Source organism: Stenella coeruleoalba (assembly GCF_951394435.1).
Source record: "Stenella coeruleoalba genome assembly, chromosome: 2".
In the NCBI taxonomy this organism is placed as follows: domain Eukaryota; kingdom Metazoa; phylum Chordata; class Mammalia; order Artiodactyla; family Delphinidae; genus Stenella; species Stenella coeruleoalba.
In genome coordinates, this window is record NC_137147.1 from 140,402,495 (window position 1) to 140,420,876 (window position 18,382).

At 49.7% G+C, this 18,382-nt stretch overlaps 1 protein-coding gene across 3 annotated transcripts in view; it reads right to left on the minus strand.

The window, feature by feature from the left end:
• SMAD3 (SMAD family member 3) overlaps window positions 1–17,776 on the minus strand; it is a 118,385-nt gene extending 100,609 nt beyond the window's left edge. For all 3 annotated transcript variants that reach the window (XM_079910302.1, XM_079910304.1, XM_079910300.1), the window contains exon 1: window positions 17,563–17,776. In XM_079910302.1, coding sequence (XP_079766428.1) covers window positions 17,563–17,768 — 206 coding nt within the window. In that variant the 5' untranslated portion in view covers window positions 17,769–17,776. The remainder of the gene's footprint in view (window positions 1–17,562) is intronic.
• Between the last annotated feature and the right edge of the window lie 606 nt (window positions 17,777–18,382).

Sequence of the window (18,382 nt, forward strand, 5' to 3'; positions counted from 1 at the left end):
TCCGAATCAGTTAACAGAGTTGGTCATTTCTTTGAACGCAAGCTCCAGAATTAGAATGTTTAAGGTGCAGAAACATTAAAATCCTGCTAAGTCAACGCCTCTGGTTTGTCAAGGAGGAAACCAGGGGCCGGGGTAGCAAAGTGACTCACCCAAGGTCACGAAGCTGGTTCACAATGGGGCAGGCCTAGAAACGGGGTCTTCCACCTCTAGTTCTCTCTCCTGTGCACCACCCAGGAGCCCCTGGGGTGACAGACTCCCAAAAAAAGCAGGGTCACGGGAATGGCCACTGTTTACTTCTTGTGTACTTGCAGTGGCCAGCCTCTCATTACTTCATCTCTAGAAGGCTCTGTCTCCTGACTGGCCTTAAAACAGCTGAGGACAAAGATGGTTCTTCTCTTTAAAGATTCCTGAGCGTGCTGGTCATATCATAATCCTCAAAGAATATACTTGCTGGCTGGCTGGGGTTCATGGAAAAAGCCATTAGCAAAAAGAGTCTACCCCAGTTTTGAAAGAGCACTCTGTCGAGCGGCGGGTGTGAGAGCCCGAAAGCCAGCAGTGGATTCTGGTTTCTTGTGGATAAGAGAGTTGATTGTTGGTTTCAAAATCTCTAACCAACCTGTGAACACGCTTCCCTTCCTTCCTGTATTTTTACAGCACCTCGGCCGCAAGGCAGCTGGTCCCAGAAGCACAGGAAGCCTGTGCTTTGGGCTAAATGAGAATTCCTCTTTGCCTGAAGGCTGATTTCCCCTAGCCCGGGAATAGGGAATAGAAGCCTGGCGGCTCCAGGCAGCAGGAGTACGTATGACCGTCCAAATCCACGGGCCATTCACACCTCCTGGACCACGGTGTCTGGCGGTACTGCCACCACCAACGACAACTGAGGATGCTCCGTAAGTACCTGGTGAGTTAAACCGTGACTATAATAGAATTAAATAAGGAATGGGCTGCCTCTGACGGTAGAGCATCAGATGAAAAATTACACTTGCCTCCCAGGAAAATATATGCGTCGAGAAAAGAGTGAAAACCCAGAAGCCAAGGAAGAGAGGGCAGAAAGGTGTCGTGAAGTATTAGAGCCGATACAGACCTCTGAGGTTCTCTCTTGGAGCTTGTCATTTTCTAGATGCGAAGACCAATACCCAGAGAAGCCAAGCTGACCTTCCTGGAGCCAGAAAGCCAAGCTCCACCAAAGAGTGGCCAAGGGCCCTCAGCCTCATCAAACGGGATGCCAAGGTTCCTTCGTGTTCACGTGTGTCTGTTCTCTGACTGATTCAACACTTCACTGACCCTGGGGGCTCCGATAATGATGAAGATGAAGACTAGTGTCGGTCACGGAAGGAGGATAGAAAGAAATGGCCCATGTTCGATTCCAGGCATTGCTGGGATGTTCAGATGTGGAAGCCCAGAGAACAGCTGAAGCTGAGGGTCTCTAGCTGTGCAGAACTACAGATCCGAAAGTCAACCCCCCAGTGAAACCCAGAGAGAGGAGAAGCACTTTGAGCTGCAATTCTGAACTGTGATACCCAGCTGGGTAGAACGAGCTCCAGCATGTGGTTTGATTTTCTCGTCACTGAAGTTAAGGCTGATAGACAAAAAATCAAAATAAAAAAACAACAGTGGTCAAAAGGTGACATTCAAAAAGATTGTCGGATCAAAGTCCCTTTGTGAGTACTGTTATTTCACCCTCCTCTGAACGGTAACCACTTCCCACATGAGCCCCAGTAAGGCAACCGTGCAGCCCACAAGAGAGATAGAAATATGACCACACTTCCCTCTTATAAACAGGTGACGGTAAACATCTGAGACCACTGGTCCACAGCCGCGGTTAAACAAAGGGTCGGGGGACACCCTGGAATAGCTGTCAGGGCCTCCATCTCCCCATATACTAACTCTCCCTCTGAGTGGGGACCTTGGACCATTAACTTCAGAACTCAAGCTGGTCAAACAGAACCAGCCTCACCCTGGAACCACTTCATTGGGTTTCATGCCCAGGCTCACCTGGCCTCTCCTCCTGGAGACTCAAGAATTTTCAAGGAAAGCAGCTGCTTTGGTGCCCGGCCCTGTGCTCAGAGATGCCACTCTGTGAGGGCCTCGCGCAGAGGGCAGGAGGGCAACACATCACGTGTGCGCTGAAGTGTGCAATCCCCCCACTCCCACCTCCCGGATCAGCTGTAGCGATAGAGCCTTTTTTCTTTTAATAAGAAAAGCCAAAACTGCAACTTTTTCAATCAAGCAAGAAAAACAGGCAAACCTGAAACAAACATCTTTAATTAGCTTTGAGATGTTTCCCAGGGGGGTCCTGAGTTAGCCCAGCTCCTAGATCAACAGGAAAATAAGGGCCCATGAGGCCCTGGGACAGGCTCTGTTTTCTCTGAATTGGAATGAAAAAGCATTTGGAGACCTGAAGTCAGTTATTAGCTGACTGTGACAGGAAGACTTCAGGGTATTCCGTGTCTGCAGAATGTTCCATCAGAAAATGACCCCAAAATTCTACAAACTGGCCAGCAGTTTGTTTTTAACCACCAAACATTTATAGAATTCTTATTTCTTCGTCTATATGCTTTCAGAGAAAGTTTCCAGCAGCTTCAAAGCCAGTGAGACGCACAAAGACGCTAAACATGCAATTCAATTTCACAGGGTTTCGAAGCTAAAATACCGCAAGAACCTTTAGAAATTTTCCCCTGGGGGCAGGAGGCGCTTAGCTCTGTACCCTGCCCCCACTCCATACTCAAGGGCAAATTTTTAACCTTCATTTTGTCAACAGGAAAACAAGACTGGTAGTGGGGTGGAGACAGAAATCCGAACTTCTTGAAAGACCTTGCTTAGGTTGGAAAATGTGTCGTCCTCAGGCACAGCGTTCAGAGGCCCTGATGGTCCCCTTCCATGAGTCTCACTTCCATTTGTCCCCGAGCCCCAATTTCACACCTGTTCCTAAGCTGCCCCACAGCAGACTGCTACAACCCACATGGTTGGATATTCTGAACACAAATAATGGTCTCTCCATCTTGACTGTAAGCTCCCTGAGGGCAAGATCTGGTCCCTGATTGGTTTACCAACATAACCCCTGAAATCAGCAAGACATCACATAAGTATTCAGGAGTCTACTCAGAAAAGGAAAACAGTAATCAACAAGTATTAATTGACATTTACTAAGTGCCTAGCAGGTACTGGTGAGCCGAAGAAATAGCCTGGATCTCTGACATCAAAAGGCTTATTACAATCCATTATTTCTGCCAAGACCGCATGTGACAAAATACTGGCGAGATACCAGGAGGCTTCTGGGAAAGATTTCCTTCCTGGATTAAGAGACCCCCAAGGAGAAGCAGCCTTTTCTGCCGCTAGATGCAACCGTGTAGAGACAGTAACTCTTGGAGCAGCTGTGGCCGTCCCTGGATCATGAGGGCTGAAGATGGGCAGGGCAGAAAGATGGAAGGCTCCCAAGTCCTTGCTGGTGCCCGAAACCTCCCTGCCTCCAGACTTCTTAGGGGAGATAATAAGCCCTCACACTGGTGAAGATGTTAGTTGGGTTTCAGGTTACTTGTAGCCCAAAGCATCCTAATACAGTGAGTCTGGCCCCTGATCCAGAGTATGGGATGGATCAGAGAGGGAAGGAGCGAACTGGCTTACTGCAGTATCCAGTCGTGAGAAACCGAGGGCTGCCACTGAGGAGGAGAGGGTGGCAATGGTGAGGAGAGCTGGAACTCAAAAGATACAAAAGCACAGTCCAACCTTACCCACAAGATGGCCTAGTCATCTCCATGAAGCCCGGGGGCCAGTTCCCACGCTGACTCTCCGATGAACTGGAACATAAATAATTAATATTCCCTGCCCATACTCACCCACACACATGCCTCCTTGTGTCTCTGGGGTTAAAAAAAAAAAAAAGGAAATGCATCTTGTTCTATTTATAAGACACAGCACAGCCACAAAGGATGACGACTAGAGCCGTATCAGCTGAAGTTCTCCAAGCAAGTGCCAAGTTTGGTTTGAATTTACACTTCACTTTTCTCAGCCTGTAACCAGTCTTCTTTGTCACTCCAGCTGCTCTCCTTGGAGTTCATCAGACAGGGCCTCGCCCACGGCAAACAGTTTGGTTGCAGAGTATAGAGAACTCAAGTCCCTCTCCAGATTTCCAACAGATTATTTGGGGCAAGAGAGGAAGCATGAGGCTTGGACGATCGCAGAAACCAGTCCCATGAACATGGGGCAGAAGGGAAGCAGTGCAAAGCCTTTCCATGTTCTCTACGGAGTCGCATTGACAGAGGGGGTTATTTAGGGCCACATACCCTGGCACATTCCATGCATTTACCAGCATCAAAGAGAGAAAAAAGGCATGCTTGCTGTTATTTTTAATTCCTTCCTCAATGCCTTCCAAAACCCTTCAGCAGAAGGTTTATCCACTACACCCCCACCAGCTCCCAGCCAGTAATATCTTTGAGGCCTCAGCGAAAATGGAGCAGGGGGGCAGGAGAGGTCAGCTCACAGAAGAAGACTCTGCTCCTGGACATGAAATCCCATCTCAGCTGCACTGCACCTAGGGGCATCTCCTGGGTTCCGAAGGGACATGGCCTGATGAGGATGCAGATGTTCTAGAGCCAGGTGAACACCCTACCATCCCCTCACTGCCACCCTCACGTCCCCCCCTCCACCTCCCACTTCTCCCCCCTTCCCTTCAGAGTGGCCATCAGCAGAGCCAAAGGTTCCCCAACTCCTACTGCAGCTAAGTAAGCTCGGGTGCTAACTTGACTATTTTAGATTACCTCTAAGGTCTCATCCAGTTTTAAATTATGTTGCCAACTTGCTGAATGATCTTAGGCAAGTCCCCTCACTCGGAATAGCAGTAAATAATCCAGACAGTCCCTGACACTTTAGCAGTGGCAGAGAAAGCTGCTGATGTAATCCTCCCAGTTTCCCTGGTCAGGTATCATCATCACCGGCCCAGAGGCAGGGTGACTTAGAATGACTATTTATCCAGGTTTGCCTGGACAGTCCAGGTTGATGCCCATTTTCTGGCCATCACTAATGACAGCACTGCCCTTTTACACTCTTAGAAGTGTCCTGGTTTGTTTAATAAATTATATAGTCACCCCTGATTCTAGAAGGGGCAAAGCTTCAGAGGCAAATCCAGCTCCATCTCTTATCATGAGACCTACAGCAACTTTCCTGAGCAAGTTCATGGATTTTGTTGTGAGGATGAGAACAGCAGCCCATTCTCGGGGAGCCTCGGGGCAGGCAACTGGGTGTCAGGAACCAGACCTGAATTCAGATTCCTGTTCTGCCGCTGACCCCTCAAAGCCTCAGCCTCCTCTTTTTTTTTTTTTTTTTTTGCATTTTAACTCCAAGCCGTTTTTATTTATTTATTTATAGCTGTGTTGGGTCTCTGTTGCTGTACGCAGGCTTTCTCTAGTTGCGGCGAGCGGAGGCTACTCTTCGTTGCGGTGCGTGGGCTTCTCGTTGCGGTGGCTTCTCTCATTGCAGAGCACGGACTCTAGGCGTGCGGGCTTCAGTAGTTGTGGCTCACGGGCTCTAGAGCGCAGGCTCAGTAGTTGTGGTGCACGGGCTTAGTTGATCCGCGGCACATAGGATCTTCCCGGACCAGGGCTCGAACCCAGGTCCCCTGCGTTGGCAGGCGGATTCTTAACCACTGCACCACCAGGGAAGCCCCTGCTTCCTCTTCTATAAACATGGATTACTCATCCTTCCCAGAAGACGGGTAAAGAAGACCAACCAGCTGATCAATGGCCCACCTTGGTGTCTGGCATATAGTCAGCACCCAGTCCACGCTGCATGTGCCAGGATCACTCCCAGGTGAGAGGGCTCAGGTGATCAGCTACAGGTCAGCACAGCTGACCCAAATCCCCAGACAAGGCCACGAGCACCAACTCACCTAAGCTTTTGGAACTAGACCCTGCAGCACGCACGCCCTGAGTTCACATTCCTATTGAATTTGTGCATCGTTAATGATTTTCTCTAAGGTGGCGGTGCAAATCTGGGTGTGAACCTGGAGGCCTTAACTCCATCTCCGTCAGGAAGGGCTTTTAGCAATACTATAGAGTTGTGCTTCATAAAGAAATAACGAGTGACACTGCATACATAAAATTTCACAGTCTGCAAAGAGCTTTTAATGCCTAGCTCATCTAAATAAACAACGGCAATCATCCCACCAAGGGAGGCAAGGTTTTTCCCATTTTACTGCTGAGGAAAGGGAGGCTCAAAGAAATCAGGTGACTGGTCTACGGTCACCAAAGCAGGAAAGGGGAGAGCAGGGATCCGAACTTGGGTCTTCTGAATGTAAGCCCAGAATGCTCCACTGCAGGAGGCTGCCCCTTCAGCAGCAGGCCTCTATCAGCGTTCTCAAAAATGGTCCATGAACTAGAATCAGTCTGTGGACACAAAACTTTTATCTTCTAAAAACCTATAAACTTCAATTAACAACACAAAAAAGCTGACTCTAAACAGGTGAGGTAAACTGTATGCAATCTCTCAGTGGTCACCAAAATTTCTGCTTGCTCTCAGTGATAAAATATATGAACTTAAACTATTTTACTCTCTTATTAAGAAATATGATCTGTTTTTAATACATGATAGCATTCGATGAGTCTGCAGTAGAGAATTTAGGTATTTTTGCTGATTGCAGTGTGGTCTGGAATTGGAAAGCCTGGCCTAGGCGATCATCAGTGAAGACACTTAAAACACTGACCAGAGATATTCTACACAAAGACACCGTACCAGGCACAGAGAAGACCCAGGGAGAGGCCAGGTTCTGATGTTGAGGCCTCTGTATGGAGCCCAGCGACACCCTGCTTCATTTCCCAAGGAATCCATGTCAAGAGGCTGGCATGACTCACTGGCTAATTACCTGAACACTTGGGCTCCCCCAGCCCTCCTGGCTGTACAACTTGTCTTCTCTCCTGACGGCCAACAAAACACTATTTTCACCCTGGTCCAGACATAGCCTAAAGCTGTCCACATGGTGGTGTAAGGGATTATGACTCTGACCCGGATAACTCCGGCAGAAAACCTGCTCTTACCAGCCTCGGGGTGGGGGAGGAATGCGAATAGAATGGTGGCTTCAGCCACGCCACTCCCCTAACTTAAAAATCTCCTGGGTGCTTACGGAGCAAGGTCCAAACGCCAAGTCTGGCCAGCTGAAGCCCTTGGCAACATCCTTCTCCCGATCCTCTCTGGCCACTCCCTCTTCCACGTTCTGGCCACCCTGCCCCACACACCAGGCCCTTCCACCCTCTGTCTGGCCAGTGCTCCATGCAGCCTTCCCCTCACTCCCACACTCCTATCCACCCTTCAAAGTCCCGCTGGAGCATCACTTCTGTGAAGTCTTCTGGGTCCCCCAGAAAAGAGCTGCTCTTTCTCTGGGCTCCCAACTACCTCTTTGTTCAGCCTTTGCTAGACTGTCTTTCCCATGAGCCCACCGTAACTGTGGTCACCGTGTCCCTTTTTGCCTCTGTGCAGTTCAGTGACAGGACTTTATCTCTGCATCTCTGTATCTCCCGAGGCCCAGCACAAAGTCAGTGCCCAATAAATAGATCCAACAACCAAACGCACTACAGCGGTTGGGCTCTTTGCTCCACCTTTAAGATGGGCGGCTGCCATACGTTATCACCTTCTCCCTGATCTGCATTTAATTCACTCTGATCTGGGTTCAAGGTGAGAGAAATCAATCCCTATAGAAGTACCCACAATCCTGCCCATATAATGGTGCCACCTGAGCGGGGCCCCAGTTGTGGCTACATAACTGAGAGGAGGGTGCTAAAAACAGGCCTGCCTCACCATCAACGGGTCCCAGAGCAAGAGGACCTACGAAGGCCCACATAGGATATGTCATGTTTAAATTTAAAAGACAGAAATCAAGATAACAGCCTGATAAATAGAATATGTTCTAGCATATTGACAAATACCTTGATACAACCTGGGAGGCCACGTTTGAATTCAGAGTTCTCTGACCCCTCGGTTTTACAGTGGGATGCGGACACTCGGGGAGAGCTGGCCCTCCCCAGCATCACCCCACACTCAGAGGGGCTTCATGGACACCCATGCAGACACCCCGAGTCTGAATTCCATCCAATCCCTCCATCTCCCGGCCCTGCCCGCCTTGTCAGCCTGGGGCCCACGGGTGCACACACGGTCCACGGCCGATGCAGCCTGCCCTTCCTTAGGCAGATGGACCTGCAAGCAGGCTTGAGACCATGTGGGCAGGGAACTGAAGGGTCGGGACCCCGCATACAGTCTGGAAGGAGGAAGTGCAGACTCTACGTGGGCCATCCCTGGGCCCTGCAGCTCTGCCCCATGGAAAGTACCGCATCCAGAAGGATGTCCGAAGCATGGCCTACTAAGTGCGAGTGCCCTCTGGCCCCCCTCGAGGAGCAGCCCACGGTACCGCCATCCACATCTGGGTTATCCTGGAGCCGTGAGCTTCTGGCACTGAACAATCTCACCTGACAACCAAGCCAACTGGTGAGGGGGTACTTGGAGCTGAAACTGCTTTCCAACCAGGCCTCAGAAACAACACACCAGCAACAATAAACATCACGCACTTGCACACACGGAAGGGCAGGCTATCGGTGACGAGCCTGTGAGTCACGGTGTTTCTTCTTCAGGATCTTATACCCCCCACCCCAGGAGCACTGATTCATCCAAGTTTATTTTCAATACTATTATTTTTAGTCAGCCAAACAATTTTTAAAATGATGATGGAGGAGGGGAGAACCACCGAAGAATATGAATTGTCTTTCAATAGCCTTCCAAGCCGTAAACCAACAAGTGGCGTGGCTGTGGCCGCTTGGTGCGCACCTGCTAGAGGAAGGTCCTCTCACTACATCAACCCATGTTCTCCAAACAGCGAGCCCTGAGAACAAGTGTGTCGGGGGTGGGGGGGCCCTTACTGGAATCTACTGACACCATCAGTCAGATTTCCCCCTTGAAAGGGAAAAATGAGTGTTTACGAAGCACCTACTATGTGCTGTGAGCCACAAGTTATCAATCAGGTACTTGCTCTCTCTTATCTCATTTGCGTTGACTTACAGGAGGTATGTGGGCCCATGCCCATTATACAGATGAGGCAAATGGAGCTTAATCAATGGAAGCAGATGTCCCCAAGGCTGTCACATAGCCAGTAACGGGCCAACTCAAACTCCGGTCTGTCAGACTCCAGGGCCCTTTGTTTTCCCTTGATGACTCTGCTCTTCCAGCCCACCCACACCCCCCACTCCTGTTCCCCAAGCAATATTTTAAGACTCTCTTTGGGTAGAGATAAATGGCTACACAAAACATTTAAAGAGGTAGCAAAACAAGCTCACTCACCCTGCCCTTCCAGGCACACAGAGGAATAAGGCTCCCCTCAAGTCTGAATTCCATGAGGATGCAGGAAAGTTTACAATGGGGCACATTTGAAGCAAAAGGAAAAAACCCAACTTCCATCACCAGTGCCTGCTTTCAGCCACTTGTAACTACTCAAAAAGTCCTTTCTGGGTCCATTACTCCACATTTGGGCTTAGCCCAGAGGTGATTTTTTAAGGAAAAAATGCCTTTTGGCATTTTTGAGCTGTGACAGCGTAAAAACAGACCTTTAGAAAACACACACCCAAAAAGCATTACTATTTTCAAAAGTCCAGTCTCAAAGGAAAAAAAAAAACAAAACGGTGACACCTCAGAGCTACAACTTGGCCTGGCAGTCTGTGATGCAAGAGTTAGCAGGGAAAGCCACCAGACTGATAACGCTGTAGGTTTCAAAGGCAAACCTTGACCCAGGGTTTCTTAAACAACCCCCTAGTCCTAACTCCCAGCAAAGCTGTCAGGAGAAAAACTTGCCAGATGTAATCAGGGAGAGCCATGTGATACAGAAAAAGTACTATTTCGGGGGAAACTCACTTTTCATTTCCTAGCTGGGGTTTCAACTTGTAACCTCCACGCCGCCCCACAAGAGGCGCACGCTTACACAATCGAGTACAGCCTTTCTTTATATAGGTGCTTGAAAATAAATAAAGGAAGCTTCCTGGGTAAACCCTGACATATGAGCAAACATTTTCCACAGGTATCCTCTATAATGCCTACCTCTCACATTTAACCATTTTTAGGCAATTGTGGTCATTAGTTTAAGTAAACTTCCTGCTCTGAGAATAGCCAAAAATAGCAACAAAAGAAGAAAAATTGCTCACTGCATCTCAAGGCACACAGCCTTCACTTCGTTACCCTCCTATTCAGTTATTTTTATATTCCTTTGTAGTTATATTTCACTGATTTAGACACAGGGTGAGGGAGAGGCAAAGAGGACAGAGGGGGAAAATAACCAATATTAAAGTCTGAATTATAGTTTTATTACTTTCAACTATAGAAATTCATAGGGCCTTGGGATATTCATCATTAAGAAAGATCTGTGATTCAATGATCAACCGGATGCATGCAAAGGGGAGCTTCTAAAAGGCCTGCATGAAAACCACTTTAGAGTGAGAAAGATCCTCTGATAGAGCTCATTTAGCCCATTTTCCAGTTGAGAACATCTGAGGCCCAGAGATGGTAAGTGACTTGGCCCAGGTGACACAGCTGATTAGAAACAGAGCTTAAGTCTAGAACCTCCTCAGGTCTGTTGACTCCTGCCTCCAAAATGACTCCCCAAAGTTTGTTTATGACTAATATTTCTCTGACCACGTTTATGGGGAGAAAAGGCCTGAGACACAAACTTCAGCCTAGTCCAGCATTAGCAAAACTTCTTCATTAATAGGCTTCTACCGTGTTTTCGTTTTAAACCAAGTCTCTCTGTCAAAACACTCTGTAGCAGTGTGCCATGGTGGCAGGTTGCTGTTTACAGCTGAGGCCTCAGATAATCACTGCAGACAGTGTGACTTGTGCTCTAGATTTGTTATTTCTAAAACTGTTAATTAAGTCAAAACAAAGAATAATGTTACACACACACACACACACACACTCCCTCCCTCCCTCCCTCCCTCCCTCCCTCCTCCGGACTCAATAAACTGCAGAGCTTGGGGGATTTGGTTCTCTGGCATTAAGAAAACAGTACTTACGAGTTAACCAGAGTGAACACATACATGATTATTACAATTCCAAAGGACTCTTGTTGAGCAGCCAGTGGCCCAGAGGCTACGGGAGGGCAGAATCAGGCGTCTGCCTCATTCACTGGTGGGGCCCTGCTACCTGGAGCAGGTTTGGGCACCCAGTAGGTGCACTGAAGGAAAGCAGAAACATGAATTGGACAAGTTCTCTCGGATCTTTGTTCTAAAACCTGGAATACAGTAAAATTAGAAACCAGACTTCTGCAGGGTGGGTTTAAAATGGCAATTTCCAACCGTTTCCAGGAACCACCGCCCTTGAAGATGGGGAGACTGAAGTGGTCAACAGATGATGCCCAGCCCTCCTGGGGAAGAGCTAGTCTCATCTGGCACTGCACGGGACATTTGCGTCTGCAAAAGGCTGGTAAGTCTCCCAGGCCCCTTCACCGGCAGCCTTTCTAGGCAGTTCCCTTCCCAGCAGACTGGTACTACCAGACACAGATTTGGGGAAGGGGGCACGGTGGATTTTGGTTTTTTTTAAATATGTCAATACATCAAAGGAGACAAGGACAAAGTTAATTAGGACTATTCATGAGCCTTGCTGATTGAGAAAGCTGCATTCCACTTTAGAGAGCTTAAAGGAGGCTGGGGGACGGGTGAATAAAGAAGGTGGGAGAATAGGTAAAGAAATAAAGTTGGACTTCAAGTTTTAAAGCAAGCGCTGCTTGCAACATAGATGGACCTAGAGATTAATCAGACTAAGTGAAGTAAAGTCAGACAGAGAAAGACAAATGTCATGTGATAGCGCTTATATCTAAAAAAAAAAAGATACAAATGAACTTATATACAAAACAGAAATAGACCCACAGACATAGAAAACAAACTTACGGTTACCAAAGGGGAAAGGGGGTTGGCGGGAAGGGACAAGTTAGGAGTTTGGGATTAACATTCACACTGCTGTTTATAAAACAGATAACCAACAAGGACCTACAGTATAGCAGAGAGAACTACAGTCAATATTTTCTAATAATCTATAAGGGAAAAGAAACTGAAAAAGAATATATATATATGTTATATATAACTGAATCACTGTGCTGTACACCTGAAACTAACACAACACTGTAAATCAACTATACTTCAATAAAAATAAATAAATAAATGAAGCAAGCGCTACTTGGTCCTATTCATAAAGGAGCTCATGCAGAGACACAGCTGTATCGTGCATCCAATGGCATTTAGAAACCTCCCAATAAGTGAACAAGTGAAAATTCATAGTTGCTCAGTCCATTAAATCGTGTTAATTTTATTTCCAGCAATTACAAATTTACATTATTGAACCAATATTTATTTTTCAAACTCATTTTAATTGGATTGCTGATGTGATAAGCTCAGGCCACATTCTCTCAATGCCATCGGCTGCTTGCATTTCTCATCAGAACGATACGACTACTGTATTCCTTGACTTTTTCTATTATTAGAATTGTCATTTGACACTTTACATCCTTGCAAAGACTTCTTAAAATATATTATTAAAAGCTCTTATGTCCATATAGAAACTCAGGTTTATAGGATTTACTTTCAGCGAGTGTTAACCAGAGAAATGAAAAGCTAGGTCACACCAAAAGTCTGAAATTCTGAGGATCCACCATCACCTCCAAGTTGTCCACTTCTTATCGACATGATCCGTTATATTCTGAGCTCATATGTCTAAAATCACTGTTTCCACCAAGGAAACCTGAATTTCAGGTTTGCAATACTAATGACTCTTTACTTCAAAGCGAGGACACTTTACAGTGGCATAAAATACTGAACACAAGTCACTAGTCGCTAGTTCGGTGCGAGCCAGGAGGTAACAAATTCATAGCAGTGCTCCGTTTAGGGAGAGAAGGAAGATAAAGAAGATAAAGACATCCTCAGTCTTGTAGGCAACGATCACCATGAACCCAAAAGTTCGTATGATCGTACTACAGTCCAGGAACGTCCTTTGGATAATAACTTCTGTCCTCGTGGTTTTCCACCTCACAGGGACTCCTCCCTCCTCTCCCCACCTCCTCCCACAGAATTAACGGTTTGTCCCCCTCATTCCTGGGCATTTTGTACATCCCTTGGCTGCAGCTCATGGCCTGTATTTTGGGCAAGTCTGTCTCCCACTCTAGATAGGGAGCCCCTTGAGAACAGGCACCCTGCCCTGCTCATCACAGTAGGTATTTAATAAATGACCGAATAATTTAGTCAATGAATGAATGAGACACACAGAGGTCTAAACATAACACATCTGTCAAACTCTCTGGTTTACCAAACACTTCCACAGGCTTTACCTCCTCCTGATTTTACAGGTGCCGGCACGAAGGCTCTGAGACATTAAGTGAACTGCTAAATCCATCCAGGTATTAAAACGGCAAGATACAGGACCTGATTTCTGTGCTTTTTCTGGAGAAAACAGATGGCTGTCATTATTTTGTTTTCTAACACAGTGACCTCTGTAATATTTAAAAAACACATCATAATCCCCCCTGCCCCCCAAAAATATCACTCCATTCTAGAGCTCATACTTCTTCTGATGGCTGGGAATAAGGAAGAAATAGACACTCAATGCCTTATTGCTGTTTCCCTTACTGAAGTGTAAGCTCCTCACAGGCAGGGACCATCTCCAATTTATCTCTGCATCCTCCTCCACTTCCTGGAATACTGACTCAGACATGGGAGGGGCTAACACCTATCAATGAATCCACAAAATCCAATCCTGTAACATTCGATGACGAAGTGTGAGCAGCGGGCTGTCTGCAACATGCACCGGCCCACACATTCAACTCCTGGGTGCGAGCAGCAAGTTCCAAGGTTCCAAATGTCAAGGGAACGTCGAGTGGCTCCTAGGTTTGGCCATACTTCTGAGCCAGCCCCACAGTCAGCTACCCGGTGTCCCGCAGAACCCTCCTCATCCCAGCCCTTGCGCGGAGCTCCCCTAATCAAGGTTAACAAGAGAAAGGAGAGGATGTGTGCAAGCAGGTGAGCTTGCTTCCAACAGGCCACAGAAGAATGGTGCTCTGAGCAGCAGCTGAGAGAGGAGGAGGACAGGAGACGCTGAGATGGAGACGGTATTAAAGACGCCCCTCCTACACCCTCGGTCTGTCCCCAGAAGCCTGAGAAAGGAGTGTTAGAGATGGGGATCATTGCCCTTTCTCCCCAGGGTGAGAGCAGCCTGGCAAAGTCCAGGTAGATAACAGGAAGAGGTTGTACCGAATGCACAGAAAGGGAGGAGAGGGTGTGTGTCAGACCTGGGGTCTGGCTTAATCCTTCCCCTTTTCTCTGGACCTGGTGCTCCGACGCAAGAAAGCCCCAATTTCCCTCCAAACAAACCAGGCCTAAGTTTGGTCCAGCTCTCAACAAGTGGGCCAAGCCATGGGTCCCATTGGTGGAAACACACGTTATCAGCGTCCATCAGAACAGTCGTCTTGAAGTGCACCTGGCTCCTTATCACGGACATAACCTACACACACCTTCTCTACCTCTTGGTAGCAAATGCGATAACTCCATTCTTATACACTGGCCAGGAAGATACCCGCAGCTGTACTCAGGTACGCAACTAGGTGACAAGTAGGATGCTGTTACACAGCTTGCCAAAGTTCTGCCCATCCTGCCAGACCTCAGAGTGCCCTGAGAGCCCCTCTGTTGGTGTATCTAAATCAGGCTCTTACCACTGTCTTGGCACCGGTCTCTTTGACATTCTTGACACCAGTGAGCCTGTACCACTCCAGCTCTCTTGATCACTGAGACAGGTTAGAGCGGGGGTGACAGAAGCAAGTGTGTGGTCTGGGGGACCCTAGTATCCAGCTCTAATCGCCCCATGGAGCTGCTGCTGCTCAAGATTTCGTATCAGCCAAAACAGGCTTGTTAAAATCTCCTTAGACTGAGGGCTCCTTACACCCCAAGGTCCAGACCTCGCAGAGTATTTTTAAGTACCCAGTGCCCCACCCCACACACCCTGTGGGATAACTAGGTTCAACATTTCCTTTTGTCAACTTTCCAAAGCCCTAGTTATAAAAGGCAGTGAGGAAAGAACAGACAATTTGACAAGAAACCCCACAGCCTACAGGGCTGAGACACACCGATATCATCAGTGTGAGGCCAGCTAGCTACCTCCCCAAGATGTGGCCTTTAGTTCTCTGCCCACGACCAAAAACAGCAGTAGCTGTTGCCAAGGGAGACAAGGTGACCCAGAGGCGTGGGCAGAAAATCCAGGGATGGAAATCCACTTTGTCTGGATCCGCCCAAGGAACTGGGTTTCCCTAACTGAAAAAGATGGAAAAAAATCTGCCTTAGCATTAGGTCCTCGCCAGGCAGGTAGAAGAAGATGGCCCAGTCCTAACAGAGTCATGAGAAGGCCAAGTTAACTTGAACTCTCAGAGACACCCAAAGTGTTCATATGCCTCAGGCTGCACAGGACTTTGGAAAAGGCAGGCCGTAGCTATGCTTCCCCAGAGGGCAAACTCCTACCTTGCCAGGCCTCTCCTCCAGGCTGTCACCAGCCCAAAGACTGAACACTGGCGACCTTACCAACAAAGATCCGTGGGGCCCAATCCCCCTGGTTAACACTGCTCGAGCCGTCAGCAAAGAATGTATTCAGAACCTTCAAAGGGAGGAGCAGCCTGGGCCAGCAGAAGATGCACATTTGGTCAGAACTGCATGTTTGCTATGCCAAGCCTTTTTCACCTCTCTCCTCCAAAGGTTTCTCAACATTAAACGTGGGATAAATCTTAGGCCTAATTACCTGATCTATTTTCCAGGAGTTTCTTTTTCTTGATCTCATAAAAGCATGTGAAAGTCCTTTGTAAACTGTGAAACATTTTACACAGCTGCTCCTTTTATAATTGATAGCTTTTTTTTTTTTTCCTGTTTCAAAACATAAAGCACTTGTCCTCGATGCACGCAGGCAGGTAAGAAGGCAGGTTTTGCAAAGCCTTCCCCAGGCTGGAGAAGTATGACATTCATTCACCCTACTCCCCACCCTTCACCCAAAGGAATAAGGAAGAATGAAGAACTAGGGCTGGGACCGGGACCTAGGGCTCACTGACCATCACATCACACCATCTCCTGTGAAGTCAATTCTGGCTCCCGATCACACACCCAGAACACACTTCCCGGGCGGCACACTGCCTTCCCTCCCGCTTTATGGACTGGATCCACCCAGTTTTGAAAAAAATTATTATTTTTCAAGTCAGCACTCCCACCATATGTGGCATTTATTTCCAGAGGAGGCCTGGGTTCCCGTGGACAGATGTTGCTTTGTGCCTGCCTGACACGGATGGCAGCCCTCGTACAGCTGCCCCAAGCAGGTGGCCAAGGATGGAGTCTACGCCTGGCCCAGCAGCAAGGATGACAATTTCTGTGGGGCTCTGGCCTTGGGGACCCTCTGCTCATTGCTCTGCAGCCTGGAACCCCAAGAACATCCCCTACTCACACACACAAACTCTCCCTTGCTTCAGAATAAGACTTTTAAAGGGGGCTGAGAGGGAGGGAACAGGAGGCTAAGGTGCCCCCCCAAGACACCCCAATTCCCAGCCTGGCACACCTCAGCTAAGAGAAGGCCGTGGGGAGTGAAGTCACTGACCCCTTCTACCAGCCATCTGTGAGCTCCCGCCTGACCTAGCTGGCGCGAAGTGGAGGATAAAGGAGATCCAGACAGATGGCAAAGCGCTTTGGGAAGGAGGGCTCTGTAGGAATGCGAGGGCCGATGCGAGGCCCACTTTGGGGCGCGTGTTGTTATCTCAGCTCTGAGCCCCGTCCTTTGGGCATCCACCCGCAATCTCAGACTGAAAGGTGGGCAAAAAACAGTCAGGGGAGGTGGAGGACAGGACCCCACTCTCTGCCACTTAACTCTCTCATCTGAAAGCCAGAGCCCTGCACTGCAACTAAAAGTGCGTGTGTGCGGAGGGGGCGGGAGATTGGCACAACCGAATCTAAAAATACTCGATAAAAATGCTAATCCCGAAGGCAAAGAGAGAATGAAGAAGGAATCTGTCAATCACGAGGCTCCCGCTCCTCACCCACAGCCCCAGCTGTACGGACTGCATTCCTGTCGAGGAGGAAAGAAGTAGGGGGACAGGAATGAAGAAAAGAAAGGGAGAGACACCACCACCTCCACGAGCGCGGGCCGCGGGGGCGGGAGGCGGCGGCGGAGGAGGGGCTCCGGCCAGCGGAGCTGAACAAAGCGGGCCTCAAGTTCTAGCCTGCAGCTCCCCGGGGTGGGGGCGGCCGATTCCTGCAGCACCCCTTTCCCGGAGGTGAAAAGCGAATGCGAGGACTAGGAGCGCGAGTGCCGCGTGGAAGCCCCAAGCTCTGAATCTTTGCAAATATAGAGAAGGTTTTGTTTGGGGTCCCCCCCACCCCCTTCCTGCCCACGTTCCCACCCCCCTTACGCGCGCGCGCGCGCGCGCGCACACACACACACACACACACGCTATCCCTCCCGCTCCTATCCCACCAGGCCGTCCTCGCCACGCCAGGGGGCTGGACGGGCGCGCCCCAGCGTCCCTCGGGCCCCCACCTGGGGATGGTGATGCACTTGGTGTTGACGTTCTGCGTGGTGATGGCCTTCTCCAGCTCGTCCAGCTGCCCCGTCTTCTTGAGCTTCTTGACCAAACTCTTGACCGCCTTCTCGCACCACTTCTCCTCCTGCCCGTTCTGCTCGCCCTTCTTCCAGCCCAGCAGGCGCTTCACGATCGGGGGGGTGAAAGGCAGGATGGACGACATGGCTGGGGAGGGCGCGCGGGCGGCGAGGAGCGCCCCCGGCGGGGCTGGGTGCGGCGGGACGCCGGGGGCGCAGCGGGGTGCTCGGCCGGGGAAGGCAGCGGCCGCCCAAACTTCGCCTCAACTCTCGGCGAACTTGCCGGTGCTCCCGGCCGGGCCGCGGCGCTGCAGCCGGCGGGGCTCGGCGCGCGGCCCTGCGCCCCGGGCGGCTCCCAAGGCGGGGAGAAGGGCGGAGGGGCGGCGGGCGGGCAGGCAGCAGAGGCGCGGGATCGGGAAGGGCCCGGACGCGGGGCGGAGACGGCGGCCGCGGGGCTCGGAGTGGCAGCAGAAAGTTTGGGTTTCCGCACGGGGTGGCTGTTTGGGTGCCGCCTCCAGGAAGGAGAGTCCAACTCCCAGCCAAACTTTGCTCGCCTCGCTCGCTTTGATGCGCAGATCCCTCCGCCTCGGTAGCCTCGCCTCCCGCTGCCCTCCTCCTTCCCGGCTCGCTCGCTCGCTCGCTGGGCCGGCCCCGGGTTTGCGCCGCGCTCCCGCTCCCGCCCGCTGCCAGTCTGTGTTTCATGCAAATCCGCGTGCAGCCTCCTTTCCAAGCGCTGTCACCGCCCCCTTGCCGCCGGGGC